General features: G+C 35.9%; 1 protein-coding gene across 2 annotated transcripts in view; it reads right to left on the bottom strand.

Annotated features, from left to right (window-relative positions):
* Positions 1-17,166, bottom strand: part of dock11.L (dedicator of cytokinesis 11 L homeolog) — a 145,907-nt gene that overhangs the window by 113,411 nt on the left and 15,330 nt on the right. For both annotated transcript variants that reach the window (XM_041572792.1, XM_018229991.2), the window contains exons 2-9: positions 15,144-15,260; positions 14,963-15,052; positions 12,638-12,720; positions 11,791-11,860; positions 11,247-11,342; positions 9,287-9,421; positions 6,057-6,234; positions 4,492-4,574 (exon numbers count right to left, since the gene is read on the bottom strand). In XM_041572792.1, coding sequence (XP_041428726.1) covers positions 4,492-4,574; positions 6,057-6,234; positions 9,287-9,421; positions 11,247-11,342; positions 11,791-11,860; positions 12,638-12,720; positions 14,963-15,052; positions 15,144-15,260 — 852 coding nt within the window. The remainder of the gene's footprint in view (positions 1-4,491; positions 4,575-6,056; positions 6,235-9,286; positions 9,422-11,246; positions 11,343-11,790; positions 11,861-12,637; positions 12,721-14,962; positions 15,053-15,143; positions 15,261-17,166) is intronic.

The raw sequence follows: 17,166 nt of genomic DNA, 5'->3' as shown, positions 1-17,166 counted from the left end.
TCATCAATTATAATCTGTGTTTAGTCATGTAATTTGTGTCATAAGTCTCACTGAAACTTGTGTATGGTAAATAATAATGTACCCCTGTTATACAATATGAGGATATTAGAAGTCACCTCAGAGTTTCATAGCTTGTATAAAACACTTCTGCCTTGTACCTTTTTTATAGTCATGGAACTTCTGAGTGATTTATCCTTATATTTAACAAGACGTACATTATTCTCTATCTGATAAACATTTGACAGATGCTGAAGCAACAGCAAATCTTGCTGAGATGAGGCTGTTCTACTAATGTCTATACAAAGCTGTCAATTCACATCAATGTAATATATGGTATTATTTTTAATACACTTCACAGTTTAGAATCAGAGAAAGTTCTCACCAATGGAACAGATTTACTCATGGCTTCCAAAGTACCACTGCTTGTGGAAGCCAAGTAATAGTAAGTAATGAGCGAGGACTGGTTCTTGCAAGACCACACATATAATTTCCACAATAGATGACTTCAATGTCCTTTTATTAACTGCACATCTATAGATAGATTTTTGACAATTCACTTGGTGGAATGCCTTTTTGGATCTTGACAGTGTGTTGGAGCTCCTCAGCATTTTCAAGGTGCCTGTTGGCTAAGTGTCAGCTTTGATGTGAAACAGTAGCAAATAGGAGTAAAATTACCCAAAGCAATACTTCTTGATGTACTAAGTTGATATAATGCTAATATTATATTGTTTAATATTGCATGTTATATCACTGCTGGTACAACTGTGCTCAGACTCTAACACTGGACTATATGCATATTATGTGGCTCTTTGCCTGCTGTCCAAGGTACTGAATATAGTACAGTTTTTAGAAAATAACTAATTAAATAAAGGTAGACCAGTTGATAATGTTTAATTTTTTGTTTATCTGACATTACAGTATGTAACTGTATTCAAAAATGGATTGTGTATTATAACATAATATGTGCAGCTACCTCATGGCACTGCTATACCAGTTCTTACATATGCATCTAGCTACAGTTTAACACAGATGCCATCCACCTTTTGCATATTAAACACGAGGCCGAAGGTTTTTATACAGGTCATGGAACTCCGAGGTAACTTCTAATAACCTCATATTTTGCAACTAGGGGTACTTTATTTATTATAATACACAAGTTTCAGTGAGTCATGTGACAGAAATGACATCAGAACTCACCGTTTATAACCGATGACATCAGAACTCACCGTTTATAAGGATATAATTTACAAGATATTCATGGCTTTTGTGTATTATAACATAATATGTGCAGCTACCTCATGGCACTGCTATAACAGTTCTTACATATACATCTAGCTACAGTTTAACACAGATGCCATCCACCTTTTGCATATTAATATACGTTACTATTTCAGTGTATGCTCCAGTGTTTTAATGTACTTCATTATAATATGACATACCATACAGCATCACTAAGCACTGTTATTTTCTATTTCCACAGTTTCACACCTTCACCATTGCTAATAAAACTGGAGCTTACTTATCTGTCTCAGTGGATTAATGAAGGAAGGAGTTTAGCTGTATGTCAAACTACAAACTACAATAATTGACAAGTGCTGCTTACATTGCAATTATGATTTTGTCATGTTAGAATTAATCTTTAAGGAACAGAAACACCAAAAAATTTAAGTAATTATAATGTACTGTTGCCCTTCACTGGTTAAAAGTTTTATATTTGCTTAAAAAAATACTAAAGTTCATATAAATGAGCTGCTGTGTAGCCATGGGGGCAGCCATTCAGTCTGAAAAAAGGGGAACAAGCACAGGTTACATAGCAGATAACAGATTTGCACTGGATAATAAAATGGGATTCTGCAGAACTTTTATGTTTTCTACTATGTAACCTTTGCACTTTCCCCATTTTGCAGACTGAATGACTTCTCCCATCGCTACACAGAAGCTTGTTTATATTAACTATAATTATCTTTCTGAAGCAAACAAACCGGGGTTTCAAGTGTAGTGCAACACTACATCATGTTGTAATTACCTTAAACACGTTTATTTTTTGGTGTTACTGTTCCTTCAAGCATACTTATAGTTTATCCATTATTTCTGTCCATCTACCTGAATTTTTCATCCCCATATATAGTAATATATCTGTTATTCTATCCAGCTTGGTCTGTATATACAGTATATGCAAGCAGTAGCTATATAACTTTTTTTCGTAAAAAAATATGAAAATATTTTTGCATATGACTGGATGAAAAATAGAACTTAACGTTATTTTGTAAATTAATATAAATGAATTTTATTAACATAGCCTAACCTAATATAGTACATTGCTTTTAAGTTTGGATACAATCTTTTCCTTCTTTTTTATGTTAGTGTTCTTTTAAACAGAACGAGCGTCTGCTGCAGGCAGAAGGAACAATCTGTTTTTTGATGCTGCTCTAGAGTTAAAGAAAACAGTGGTCAGTAGGCATGTGCTGTGTCTGCTGCCAAAGGATCAGAGATGCCTTGTGATGCATTGTGGAAGAAGCCCAACTATCTGTTACGGTTAAATAATCTCTGCAGTCTTTCATTGTTCATAACAATATGTTGCACAAAAAATCGGACACATCATAGGACAGCTGACGAAAGAATGACACTAAAATCCAACACAAATTATCCATGTTGTTAAAGAGTAAAAACAATAGGCTATTTAAATATATGGCATGAGTAAAAGTAAAGGAATCCTTATAAAAGGTTTCATCAGCACGAAATGCAACTTTTGTTCTCTAACTTCTCCACATATCTATCTCCACACACATATCCCATGACTGGTTTTTAACAAGCAAAAAAGACTGTCCAATGCCAGAACCAATGTAAGGGGTGAGAGGAAATTATGTAACTACTTTTGCCCTCTATATAATACATTGTATAGAGATTAACTTTATTTACAAAAAAATACTAAAAATGGGCTTATCATGAAAAAAAACAAACAAGCGGAATCTGTAAAGTTCTCTGCAGAGTGTTCTAAGTGAATATTCCATACATTCTGTATTAAGGGGGATATTTAGCAAAGGTGGAGTTTTAGAGGTTTGTGAGCTTTTTAAGACCTCAAATGAACTCGCATCTCGACTGCTTTCTAATTTATGAAAAAACTCCGATCAGAGTAGTACGGGTGAAAAACTCGAATACTCAAATTGATCGAGTTTTCAGCGAAAAAAAAGACATGAATCCCTTGATTTAACCGAGTTTTCAAGTGAAACCCGAACATCTTGAAGGTTACAAACATCTTCAAATGGTTCAAGGGACCTCTGCTGTTGACTTCTACATGACCTCAACAGGTTTTAGGTGGTGTATTTTCAGATTTATGCTATTTCCAGCTTAAATAAATCTATAATAAATCTAGAAAAGTATAATAAATCTAGAAAAATGTTTGGTTTTTTTTTTTTACCCGAAAATTCGAGTTTTGACTATAAAATACACCTGAAAACTCAAATTTTTTGGGTAAAATACAATTCAGCCTTTGATAACTAACTCCCTACTTATGTAAGGCAAAATAATCCATATGCATGTCAACCCCAAAATAAACATTTGCCTAGTAAAAGAAAACTATAATAATTCTAAACAACTTTCCAACATACATGTATTAAAATATGTTCAGTGTTTGTAGTTATTTGAAAAAGCAATTGCTATTGAAAGCAGCATTTGCTTAACTGCTGGTTATTACATTTTAAACAAAAGCAAAAGTCCCCAGCAAAGTTAGGTCTATTAATCAGCTGCCTTGTCTTACATTGTATCAACAGTCTGAGCCACCAGGGCATTGAAACAGTTGGACACACACTGCTTTTAGTAACAGTACACTTCATTATACACTAATTCAATAAGGGGCGCCAGGCGAAAATTCGCTACCACTACACTAACTTACTAAAATGAGAAGTTGCGTCTTACCAGCCGAATGCTGGTAAAGTTTCCCTAGCGTTTATTCATCAGCACAAGCATTTCTGCCTAGCGAAACTTTGTTAGTACACTTACACTGAATAGGGCGGGTACATATAGGTTGTATATATGTCTTTATTAGAGATGTTAGTGCAAAGGCTTGAAGTGGCCACTTATTATTACAAATGTCCAAGAAAGCAAAATAGTTCGCCAGGTATAAGCTGGCAAAGGAAACTGGCGAAGAAGGTAACATTCTGTAAAATTCGCACTTTAGTGAATTTGCAGAGAAATGACCGTTCACCTGAGCGAAAATTTGCCTGGAGATAGGGCGCGAAACTGTGCTAGCGACGGTCTCTTTCAAATTGTCCTCTACGCCCGCAATGTCCCTGCAGATGGGATTTCACTAGAGACAGCCACTTCGCCCTTTAGTAAATCTGCCCCTATAACTCTTAACATTCTCAAATTTTTGCATTAACTAATGTAGCAAATGTCTGCCTAAAACTATAAAAAAAAAGTCTGCCAGACAGTTTCCACTTCCACAGTTACCTCAGCATTCTTTTCTGTAAATCAAATTATAAGAGCGAATACCTTCATCAGTTCAGGATGCATGCTTCTTTCCAAACTCTCCATAATGTTTTCCGATTTCCCCTGAGCGCTGCTGGCGTCATCATCTAGTGGTTGGGAAAAGCAGATGTTAGATTCTGTTCCAGCAATCCACTTAATGGCTTCTTAGCTTAAATGAATAGAGGGCAAGTATAGTCTACAAAATGAAAATTATCTATTTTCATTGTCAGGAATTGCCATCAATTATTTAGGAAATAATTTCTTTTGGAATTCTTATATTTTTACAGCAGGTACATTTTTCTGTTGCGCAAACACCTACACATTCTAATTGTTTGGTAGCTCATTGTTTGGTAGCTCGTGTATTCCAGCACACCTGGCATAACTGCAGGTAAACCCTGCAAAGTTTATTGCAAAAAGTTCACCATTTTGGGGCACGCCACTGCTTGACTAAGGGGCACGTCCCCAAAAATATTGCAAAATATGCAATTAACTTTGTCATATGTATTGGTTTCTTTGTGGACTAGTGGTGTTTGCCAAAATGTAAGGTATATGATTTAGCAAATTTTGATAATGAGAAGAAGAATTTTAATCTCTACACATGCAGTAATCTATCACACAGATAAAGTATGTGATACGCACAAAAATAAATTGTTTCAGCTACATAGATTGCCTACATATATGTTCCCTATGTTAACATGTTATATAATATATCTGTGAATATTACATGATGGCTATAATTTATTTTCTATCCTTCTAACCTTTTTTTTTAAGATTTACAATAACATTTTTCCAGGCAATTGCAGCTTAGATCAGCATACTGCCCTTCCCTTTCACATGGGTCCAAAACACTTAATCTTCTCCTCATGTACAGCCAAAACCTAATTTCTGGCAGCCATTTCCAAGACAAAGAGCCAAATCTATCAGCTCACAGCTGCTTAATACACTTAGACAGGGCTGAGAAGCCAATTTTCACAAGCGCTTGAAGTTCAGTTTCATTTTGCTCTTTACTAAATTTTCTTCAGCCAAAAATGAAGTCTAGGTATCACTTTCAACACTGCTTGCGGGAACATTCTTGGACACATAAAAGGAAAGGAGGATAGTATATTGCATATAAACTTTAAATAAGTAGAAGTGAATGGAGGAACAATGAAAGCGACTAGCAGTAGTTTCTTATTTTTCCAAACATATAGGAAGATTTATGCATGTTTAGAGAAGTACTTGGTCGGTAAGATGCCCAGAACATATGCAAAAGCATCCCACAAGCCAATCCCTTATGCCTTCCTGCCTACCAACCCACCAAGGAACCAAACACATAATTACTGTACATTAATGAGAAGGGGAAGGTCTGCTTCCATGGGCATGCAACTGGCATGCGAGTTCAGCCTCTAGGTGGGGAACAGGCACAGCAGTCTGACCCATAAGCCCTGAGTTAGGGCCCAATAAACTATTGAAAGCCATATGGGGGGGGGGGTGGAACTCTCAGATGGTTTCAGTATAAACACCAGGTATAAATCACTGGTCTGTGGTCTTTTGTCACTTAACAGATTATCCAGTTTGCCTTCCAAGGCTGTGTAAATTAGTATTTTAACCTTGTACAGGGTCCACTGTGTCCTTCTTCTCCTGCACCAAGCTGTCTGCATTGATTTGAATGATTTTCTTTAAAGTCAGCAGCCACTCCTCCATTTCCTGTTCTGTTTCTGCCGCCAGATAATGGCTGGATTTGTCCATCATTCTCAACTCAAAAGCATTACGACGCATCTTAGGACACTGTAAAAGAACAGAAAGTACTCTATGTTAATAAAGGTTGAATCATGCTTTCCGCAAGTATAGATATATGAAGCACTCCAACTTGCTGAATACTACTGCTGCTTAACCCAAAGAGAAAAGGAGATATAAGGACATTCAATCCAGGTCTCCAACAATTACAATTTTAAATCCACTAACTTTCAGTTTTCCCTGTTCCCAGTTTCTATATGCAATCACAAGTTGCTATTTAATATTCATTTAGCTGGATTTACTTTGGCCAATTTACACAAATAGCTTTATGAAGCTACTGTTTGTGACAGTTCTTGTGAAGTTTTATTTTCAAATGCTGCTGCCATTTCCTTCAAAAACTTCCGACCTTTACTCTTCCCTCCAATGACTCCAATACCACCTCTCTACTCTGCATAAACAACTTTTTTCCCGCTGGTATATGTTTATATTATACCTATACACATTCTTTGGGGGGGGGGGCAGCCCTCCAGTGTCTATATAATCGATACATTTAAAAGAAAAAAAAAAAAAAAAAGAACCAACCTAGCTGCCAGAGGCTACCTATTGTATGTAAACCCAACTGCAGTAGCAGTCACCCACTTTCATTCTCATTCAGCTTATTTTATACATCTTTAATCTTCCCCCTGTCCTTTATGCAAATAAAAAAATCTCTTTTCGCCTACTATTTACATCAATATGCTATCTGTTCTCTTCTTCACATCTTTCATATTTTATTCATCTCTCCCCTTTCTCCTCCCCACCACTTTTTCCAGTATGAACTGGGAAGCATTCACTAATAACGAGATGGGTGAACAGGCCTTTGTTATTCCTTAAATTCAACTTTGTTTGTGTATAAACATTCCTATGTGACCTTCACTTTGGAAAGAGTGATAAAACAAAATTATTTGTGATAAAATAAAAAGTATTTTGGGATTTCAGTTTACAATGAAAAACAGAAGCTTAAGCTAGTTTTTTTTTTTACAAAATGTATATGCACATGCTACAGGGAATACATATCAGTTTATAAGCAGCTTTGTAGTTGTAAATAATGTATTGCAAAATTGCTTGGTAGCTGACATTGCTTTCTGTGGTAAGTAGACTATTCTGTATAAGGAGGACATAGGTCAGGCACATGGTAAACTTGGAGTATCAGCTTTCATACTTGTATGATTTTTATTGCTAGGTGGTATGTATCTTTATGACCTTGATGAACATTGTCATTATGTATTGAGATATATATTGTAATGTTTGTTACATATACATCTTTGATAAAGATTTTTTAATTGCTGTACCAACTGCCTTTTTGTGCTTGATTAGTGTGCAAGATCATTCTATGTTTAACATGGTAAACTTGGACACTGAAAGTATTTTTACAGTGTTTCTAGCAATTTTATACTGTAGCCAACATAGCATACCTCATATAAAGACCAGACTCCACCTTTATACTAATGTTCAAGGTGGGCTCAAGCATAGAATACCTTGAAAAAATATTAAAAATCTGTAGTTTTTACTCTCAGTATTGTAATTTCAAATATGTTACTCGTACTTGTTTCATGATCCCCTGTAAATGAAACAACCTGCTTTTTTTATAACTGGTACAAAGTATTGTCACGTGAACAACAAGCACATGAGAATTTTTGACTGTTGCAACATATTTCCCCATATATTCATTTTCATGTCAACAATAATGATCGACAAAGGTGATATAATACAACAAATATCAATTACAATTTACATTTTATAATGAATTGTGTAATTTAAATAAACATAAGTGCAAAATTCCCATGTGGAAAAAAGTGCAGCTCTATAGTATAGTTAAAAATATAATCAAGCAGAGCTGGGCCAAGTAGTATTTGTGCTTAAGGCAATACTACTTGGCCAGACACTGTTCCCCGCCACCTCTCACTGGCTGCAATACCACAATCCACCCCCCCCACACACACACACACCAAGGAGGTACATGCTTAGAGTCCTAGTGGCCCCCTCTCCCTCACTACTGGTCCCTAGACACGTGTCTTCAGTCTACTCCAAGTTCCAGCTCTGGAATGACGTACATCAGAAGATTTTCGAGGAACCTGCTTATTTAAATCTCAGACATTAAGCTTGAAGTACATGAAATCAACCTGACTAGTTTGAAAGAGCTCTATGAAATCTTTAGAAAATAGATTATAGATGCCTATGATTCAATGAAAGGATTAAAAAAAGAGCCCCAAACAACTGGAAATCATTCCACTGTCTAGAAAATCATCTACAAGTGGCTAATTGCCCAGGCCATCCCAGCAAGTTCTGCCTGAGTGCAGAACAAATGATGTTGAAAGAAGTCTCTTAGAACCCAGGACTTCGTCATCGGACCTGCAGGTAACTTTTGTCACTACTGCTGTCAGTGATGTACTGTTAGACCCTTGGCACACATGGGGGAATGGGGGGGGGGAATCAGTTTGGCCAGACACAAGGATTCGGAATCCTCCTGAAAAAGGCAGAATCCTGGATTCGGTGCATCCCTACCTTATATTGCTGCTTTCTGCCCCCCTTTATCTTCTGTCAAAATTATAATCATTCCTCTTGAGGACACCTCTTGGTAATATATATATATAATACATCCAAAAGTGACGGCACTCACAGGAAAAGAGATTACAATAGTTCAATAAGGTGAAACCAAAAAGGTTTATTGCGATCCAACGTTTCGGTTCCTTCTTGGAACCTTCGTCTTTCCCTGACGAAGGTTCCAAGAAGGAACCGAAATGTTGGATCGCAATAAACCTTTTTGGTTTCACCTTATTGAACTATTGTAATCTCTTTTCCTGTGAGTGCCGTCACTTTTGGATGGATTTTATCGCGTGTATTTAGGCTGGCACCCAGGTTGTTATTCACCTTATGGTGTGCGCTCCACGAACGGACTATATATATATATATATATATATATATATATATAAATCTGTTGGCAGGCTTGATATGCTCATATGTAGATTCAAAAAAAGCCCTAGAAAGTGTTTAATGTCTGTGCTTAAAGATTTTGTCTAAAAGTAAACAAAACAATATCCATCACTATAGTAAGTGCCCATACCAGGGTGACATCAATGCAGGAATCCAGGAAAATGCAGCCTTTGGAATCTTTTGAGTTTTTCTCATCCTTGTATGAGTTAAGGATATAGGACCCATCAGGCAGCTGAGTTAGATAGAAGTACCTCCTTCTGAATACCTGGAAAATGAAAAAGTCAATGCCAACCTATAATCGTTTCCAGAAAAATATACAACATGCATGTGCTCTTATTGATTTTTTAATACAGTGCTGACCTTCACAATCATTATCAGCTACCTCATTGCTTATTCATGTAGCCAGTGCAACACTTCCAGTTTATGCCATCAACAACAGGTACATCACATACATAATAATAATGCTCTTTTATGTGAACTATTATACATCTTTATCCAAAGAATTATCTATTTCAGTGGCATGTGAGAATATTTTTTAATATTCTATATTATATTAAACGCAAATGCATAATCACGTTGTTTGTATCTAGCACTCTTTCAGGCACAGAAACTGGTTCAGAGCAACAGCTGGGTTTTAAAAATCAGAATCATGATAAATGAACACCACTAATTGCTAACAGGAGCTAAATTTGACAATAAATCTGCCTGCCTTTAAAGGAGAAGGAAAGCTATGGAAGCATTTTATTGCCAATAGATTAGCTGCAATAGTGCAAGCTAGAATTCTATATTTATTCTGTAGAATATTTTACCATACCTGAGTAAAAAGCTCTAGAAGCTCTCTGTTTGTTTAGGATAGCAGCTGCAGTATTTGATTGGTGTGACATCACTTCCTGCAGAAAGAATCCCAAGGCACACAGGATAATTGCAAGCAAGCTGCCTTGCGTGTTTATTGTGAAGTGCAATAAGAAAGGGGCGTGACCCCGAAACGTTGCACTTCGCAATAAACACGCAAGGCAGCTTGCTTGCAATTATCCTGTGTGCCTTTGGATTCTTTCTGCTGGACTGTTTGGGAGGCGGCCGATCCTCTACCTTCGTGCACCAGGTGTCGTTACTTTAATTTACTAAGGGTGTGCGAGAGCCATAGTTGAACAGTGACATCACTTCCTGCCTGCGTCTCTCCCTGCTCTGGGCTCAGAATACAGGGAGGGGAGGGGAGCAAACTGAGCATTCTAACGCCCGGGGCAAGGAGGTTTAAGCTGACGGCAGGAAGTCTAATACAGAAGCCCATGCGTACACAATAGAAAGAAAGAAATGCTGTGTTTCTTTTGACAGAGGTTTACTGGTATACAGTATTTAGGTGGACTTTTCTGAAAAGGCTTACTTAGTTTTAACATTTCCTTCTCCTTTAATATCTGCCCACAAGTACTGCACTAAAAGGCCGTGTCTGCTATTCTTTATACCTGAAACAACATCATACACAATTGATAGGATGGTTAGAAATGAAGCACATGCAATTTCTTGGGAATGCTAATTTCCTAATGCACTCATCACTACATTGATTTATAGTAAATTAAGCCACCTAAAACATATACCAGTGAATGTGGAAATTCATACTGCTTGAAATAGTAAAAGCTGTGGCTGTTCTGTGAATAGCTTTATGTTGTTATTATATTTATAAGTTGGAAATAGCTGTTATATATTGAAAAATATCATGTTGACTATGAAATCTGACCCTGCACCCAACCCCGCGCCATCAGTATCTATAGACCCGCACCCAGCCCGTCTCTCTTTGGTATTACTGAAATGGGCGGCATTAACCTATGAGTATATACTGATGGAGGTGGCAGCGGCCATAGTAAATTCATTAGCAGCATGGACAGATGGTTCAGACCCAACCTGCAAAGTATGTATGGATGCTCAAAACCTGCCCAAACCTGGCTGAGTTGCAAGCAAACCCATGGGTCCTGCATGTTGTGTGCTGGCCATCACAACTGTACTCACACGCAGCTTGAATTCATATTTAGAAAAATTCATATTTAGAAATATTCATATTTAGAAATATCTGCCAGCAGAAAAAATGGAGCCATTACCTTCATTGTAACAGGAATAGTGGTGCCTATATTGGCTTTATTCAGCCAGCCTTGTTTAATGACTCCTCCCTTCTGAGAACACATTGATGCAGAGTCCTGCAAACAAGAAATATATGTAAATAAAACGCATTTTTAGTTCTTTATGTATTCATTATGTCACTTGAGGACAGGCAAGTACAAAAAAGCTTACAGCTCTCAAGACAGGTAATGTGAGAAATTAAAAAACGTTGGGGAAACAGCTGATAAGGCTTCTGGCCATTGAAGTGGCCCAGACAAAATTTTACACCCCCAGATCATCTCATTGGGACTAAACAGGAAGGCATGGAGGAGCCCAAGTACATGGTTTGCCTGTCTAACCTCAGCTTGAGTGTTTGGATATATGTACAATGATATGAAAAAAAATTATCTGTTCATGAAAATATCACTTAGGAATTAACATTTATATCAGTATTTTTGGAACCAAACTCGGTTATGCATAACTTGGTAGGATTCCATGTTTTATAGAGCCAGAAAAGAAAATATGAATCTACTATATATACCTTACCTCATCTTTATCAAAATCTTCATCTATTTCAAATATGTGATTTGGGATCTTTTCTGGGCGAAATGATTTGCTGAAAAGGTGACAAAAATGACAAATGATGGCGTATTTCCTTTTTAGTTTCAGCCTATGCACAACAAGCCCATTCTATGTATGTACAATAAATATACCGGTACGTATCACATTTTTTGCATACTATGTATGTAGTATGTGGTCTATTATCTCAGTGAATATTTGTGCTCATGATTTCAGGGGATGAAATAAAATATCAGCCTCAGTTCATGCAAGGTGTCATATTTGATTTGATTTCTCTGTAGAACTAATGAACCACACTACTCATAAAAGTAATACATATCAGAATGAGTAATTACAAATGTATCTCTTTCTCTCTTCATAGTAAGTAACTTTCTGCCATGCTTTCTCTTCTTACATAGCATATAGGGTTAAACAGTAATACGGTGAAGATAGGCTATGATATATATATATATATATATATATATATATATATATATATATATATATATATATATATATACATATCAAAAATCTTCAGACCAGCACTCCCTTTAAAAGTTTAGTAATTTTATTATCATTCTGTAGTATCCGACGTTTCGGTCCACATTTGGACCTTTTTCAAGGATCCTTGAAAAAGGTTCAAATGTGGACTGAAACGTCGGATACTACAGAATGATAATAAAATTACTAAACTTTTAAAGGGAGTGCTGGTCTGAAGATTTTTGATACATAAACAATTACCGTGCACCCCGCCATTGACAACAGCTTTGGAGGAGTGCGGATTGGAAAATATATATATATCTATATATATCTAGACGGTGAGAATAGTACTTACCAGGGCAAAGCTCGAAAGTCACCTGAGTATTCTTCATATTTGTAGTTTACCACTTTCCAGTGAGAGCTATAATATTTTATGCACTGCAAAAAAATGCATTTTGGATATTTTAGCAAGATTACACACACAAAGAAACATATGAAAACCCAGAATACTTTTGCTTTAAAAATTAGAACTTTCCAAACACCACCTAACTCAGTAATGAAAAAAGAAATGGCAAAGAAGCTTTTATTCTCAAGCAAACTTATAGGTGTGGGTTAAGCAATGCTTCAAAGTTGTAAAGCCAGAATTCACAGCAGTCTAATGAATTTGTGTTGCTGGTAAAATATCTTGAGTTGCAGTTCTGCAACATCATAATATTATAAGTTGCCACATTGAAGTACATACAGCCAGCCCCATTTATCCACTGAAATGAATGTTGTGTAGTGTGTCAAAACGGATGTGTTATGTGGTAACTTAAGGGGGTTGTGCTTTAAATGAACTTTTAGTATGATGTAGAGAGTGATATTCTGAGACAATTTGCAGTTGGGCTTTTATTATTTGCACCTTGCCCATTCATAGATGCACCTGTTTGTTTTCGTCATCTGTAGGTCATAAAATGTATACCATTCAATGCTGTAAGCGCAAGTTGTTACTTTATGAAAGAAGATGTTATAAATAAATATAGATAGGTTAGAGCTTTTAATGACCAACATAGCATTAAATATGCACAGTAAAAGTTCTATTTCTCTGCAGCTGAGAGCAGAAGCGATTTACATTTGCACTCCTCAGTTTCCAAACTAATTCTGTCCAGAAGGCTAATTGTTGAGAGAGTATCCGCAAAGATAAAGGCATAAGGAATAATTGCATACACCGGCAACTGGAAAATAGCAAATGCGGTTATGAATATAACTGAAGCATTTACAAATACAACCTGTTCAATGTGCATTTGGCTGTATATTAAATCTGTTAGATGTGGGCTATAGTACTTTTGGAATTGAGAGAAGAATTACATAATTACACGCTATGTAAAATGCATACATTCCAAAACAAAATACCATCAAAATGATTGAAATGTTATTTTCTATTCTAGAGTTATCCATAGCACAAGACAGGCATTTATTGTTTAGATCTTTATTTTCTTTTTATTTTGTTAATTTACTTATCTCGTTGATCTGTGATTTGACTACATATGTGTAACCCACATTTAATACAGTCACCTGAAAAAGTAAGTACATCCTATGGCAATTTTTGACTTTTTCAACATACAGTTATTTGATCTTCAGTTCAGTAATATTGAGAGATCAAGGTGATATAACAAACATCAACCCTGTTTACATATTTTAGTCCATTGTGTGATTCAAATTAACATGAATTCGGATTTTGCATGTAGAAAAAGAAGGCACACCCCCCAACATTTAGCACAAGCTTGAATATCTAAAATTAGGATCAGGTTTAAATGATTAGCACAAGAGGATCTTAGAAGAAGGAACCTGTCTAATTTAAACCTAAGGCATTTGGGGCCAGATTCAATTCAGTGAGAAAAAGTTATCTCACGGTTTATCACAGTGAAACTGAAGAGAAAAAAATGTTTTCCTAATTCAGTTCCAGTTTTCTTCCTATAGACTTCAATAGAGTTTTCACGTTAGTTTTCTGAACTGAATTGCATCTCTGAACTGAATCTCGTCCATGACTTTTCACGTCATAAACATTTTTTTCATTCAATTGAATCCGGCCCTAAGTTTGGCATCACAATAATTAGCTGAAAGACCTATTTGAGGCCAAAAAGGATAAGGTTAGAGATGTCTAGGAAGTGGTTTCAAAAGTTCCTCAAACAATTGCCCATCAATGATTGCACAGATCCACAGAAGAAGACTACATTTTTGGTGAAACAAAATTGAGGATTCTGGAATGGCAAAGTCAGCCCAGAACTAAATCCCATTGACATCCTGTGGGGTGGAGATGGGGATTTGAAACCCCTTAAACATTGCCATACTGATATAATTCTGAATTAAGAACTGGGGAAAACATTTACTCAGTCAATGTCAGAGACTGATAGACAGCTTCTATTCCTGTCAATATTTGCAATATCAGGTATTACAGCCAAGGTGAACTTACTTTTTCCCCAAAAAGGAAATGGCATATCTGTTAATTTTTTGAATAAATGATTACTGGAGGCAAATGTTTATGTTTTCTGGTTCAATTAGATTCCCTTTATCTTTGTATACATTTTGTATAAAAATGAAATATTGATATGTCCACATAGGTTAAAAAAGAAAAAACACAACAAGGAGTATACTCAGTTTGTCACATGACAGTAAGCTTTTCTTTCCCTTCACTCCTTACCTCTTTCACAAACAGGCTTCTTGCCCGATTCTCTGCATCTTCAGGTACAACAGAGTGCACTGTCCTCCACTGACGATCGACTGTAGAAATCTGTCAATTTAAAAAGTAACAGACCTGTATCATATCTCAGTTTTCAACAAATTTTGACTTGTTGGTTTACTTTTGTAATAAACAGACTTACAAACACATCTTCCATGGGAAACATTAGCATATCCCTATGCGGATCACTGTAAATCTGAGCTTTTCTTTGGGATATGACAGTTTCATAATCCAATGGCTCCACCACTCTTGCTTTCTCCTGTACCAAAAAATAACACAGATGTTCAGTGCTAATGTGCTGAAAGTTGATTTAACTACAACAATCACAATATAACAAACCTCTCAAGAACATGCAGGATAAAGATGACCTTAAAATTACAATTGTGATATAGGTACTAAAATAATGTCATATCTGGAGTTTTTATAGTTGCACAGGAATTCATAGAGGATGAGGCACCCGACCCTGATCACAAGTCATTTAGAATTTATTTGTTTCTTATAAGACCATAGAGAATCATTACATATTCTGATCATCCTTTAGATACAAAATAATTGTATATCATGGCAGCAGAAAGGACGGTGCCACACAGGCCAAGGCATTGAGCAAATATGACATCCTTCAATTCTATACATTCAATATTCTTCCAAAAACATTCATGAAGACAGTAGCCATATCTGTAAGAAATGACCTGCAGTGGAGGAATTTTCATTGACTCATGTATTTGATTCATTGATTAGACTGGAGTCTAAATTCAGGTTTTCCATCAAACACCAGTTATGTCTCTGTGAAAGCAATTTAACTGCAAAGTATGTTCAGTTTAGTATGACATTTACCTGTCCATACTACATTTATCATTGCTGTGTCCCAAAGGACAAGAAACACCAAACACTTTCATATAAATGCTCTAACCACCACAATCGATATTTATTTACAGCTGAATCAATCATCTATGGATCTTTAAGCACAGTTTTTCATCAAGGTCCCAGTTAAAATGCGTAAGCTTGCCCCAAAAACCTCTAACACTAGTGATGAACAAATTTGACAGTTTTGCTTCACCAAAAAATCTGGGAAACTCCGGAAAAAAAAATTTGAGAAATGTTGAAAATTTTGCAGTGCGACAATTTTGACGCAATCGACAATTTTTCAACGTACAACTCTTTAGTCCAAATGCATTAAAGTAAATGGGCATCCGAATAATTTTGATACGCTACAATTTCTATAAACACCACTCTTTTGTCCAAATTTATTAAAGTCAATGGGCGTCAAAATTATTTTGACGTGCAACAATTGTGGCGGGCGACAAATTTTTCCACTGCGAACTTTCGCGAAAACATGAAGTATGGAAATCTGCTACGAATCTATGACTGCCAATTAAATTTGTCTATCACTATCTAACATCATTATACATACAGTAAATGATATATTATTGAGCCCATCAGTAGTAGCAGAGGCTTCAGAGCCCTGCATCTAAGGATACCATGGTTTTTAGCTGTTAGAAGGTGAAATGTCATTCAAGGTTCTGCAGACATTTAGGGTGAAATTAATTTCAGAAATAAAGTAATTTCTGCCAAAAAATATTGTTTTGCAAACAGAGGCTTGGCAGACAAAATAAATCAATAAAAAATTAGCATACTCGGTTTTTGGCATTGATAGCAATGATCTAGTGGTGCTCTGAGATATGTAGATAACTGATTTAGTGCTAGTAAACAATATTGATCTGGTGTGGCTAGAGAATGCACAATGTTGTCTTCTAAAATGTATATAGACTTGAGTACTCAAAGTATCTTATTTTCTTTTGATTTGAAAGATTAGCCCTAAATTTATTTGAAAATGTATTTTGAACTGCAACCAAACAGTGTCCTTAAAAAGGCAACTGAACAAATAAAAAGGAAAGGAATATTCCAATAAATAGATAATACTGTCCAATTTACTTTTCAAATTTTATATATTCAATTTCAATGTTGTGTTTTTCTTTTATAAAAAGCAAACACCAGCTAGACAAGCATGCTATTGGAATGTAAAAGATTATCTTACAATCTGGAGAGCGTTTAAAAGCCAGGCACAATCCATTAAGAATTTATTAAGACAACCATTATCAACCCATTACTGTAGTGTCCAGTGTGACTTGGTCAGTGACAGATTTGATTTAGAAGCACAATAGGAC

This window comes from Xenopus laevis, chromosome 8L, assembly GCF_017654675.1.
Source record: "Xenopus laevis strain J_2021 chromosome 8L, Xenopus_laevis_v10.1, whole genome shotgun sequence".
Classification (NCBI taxonomy): Eukaryota; Metazoa; Chordata; class Amphibia; order Anura; family Pipidae; genus Xenopus; species Xenopus laevis.
Note: the sequence above shows the minus strand (reverse complement) of the source record. Positions and strands in the feature narration are given on the sequence as shown.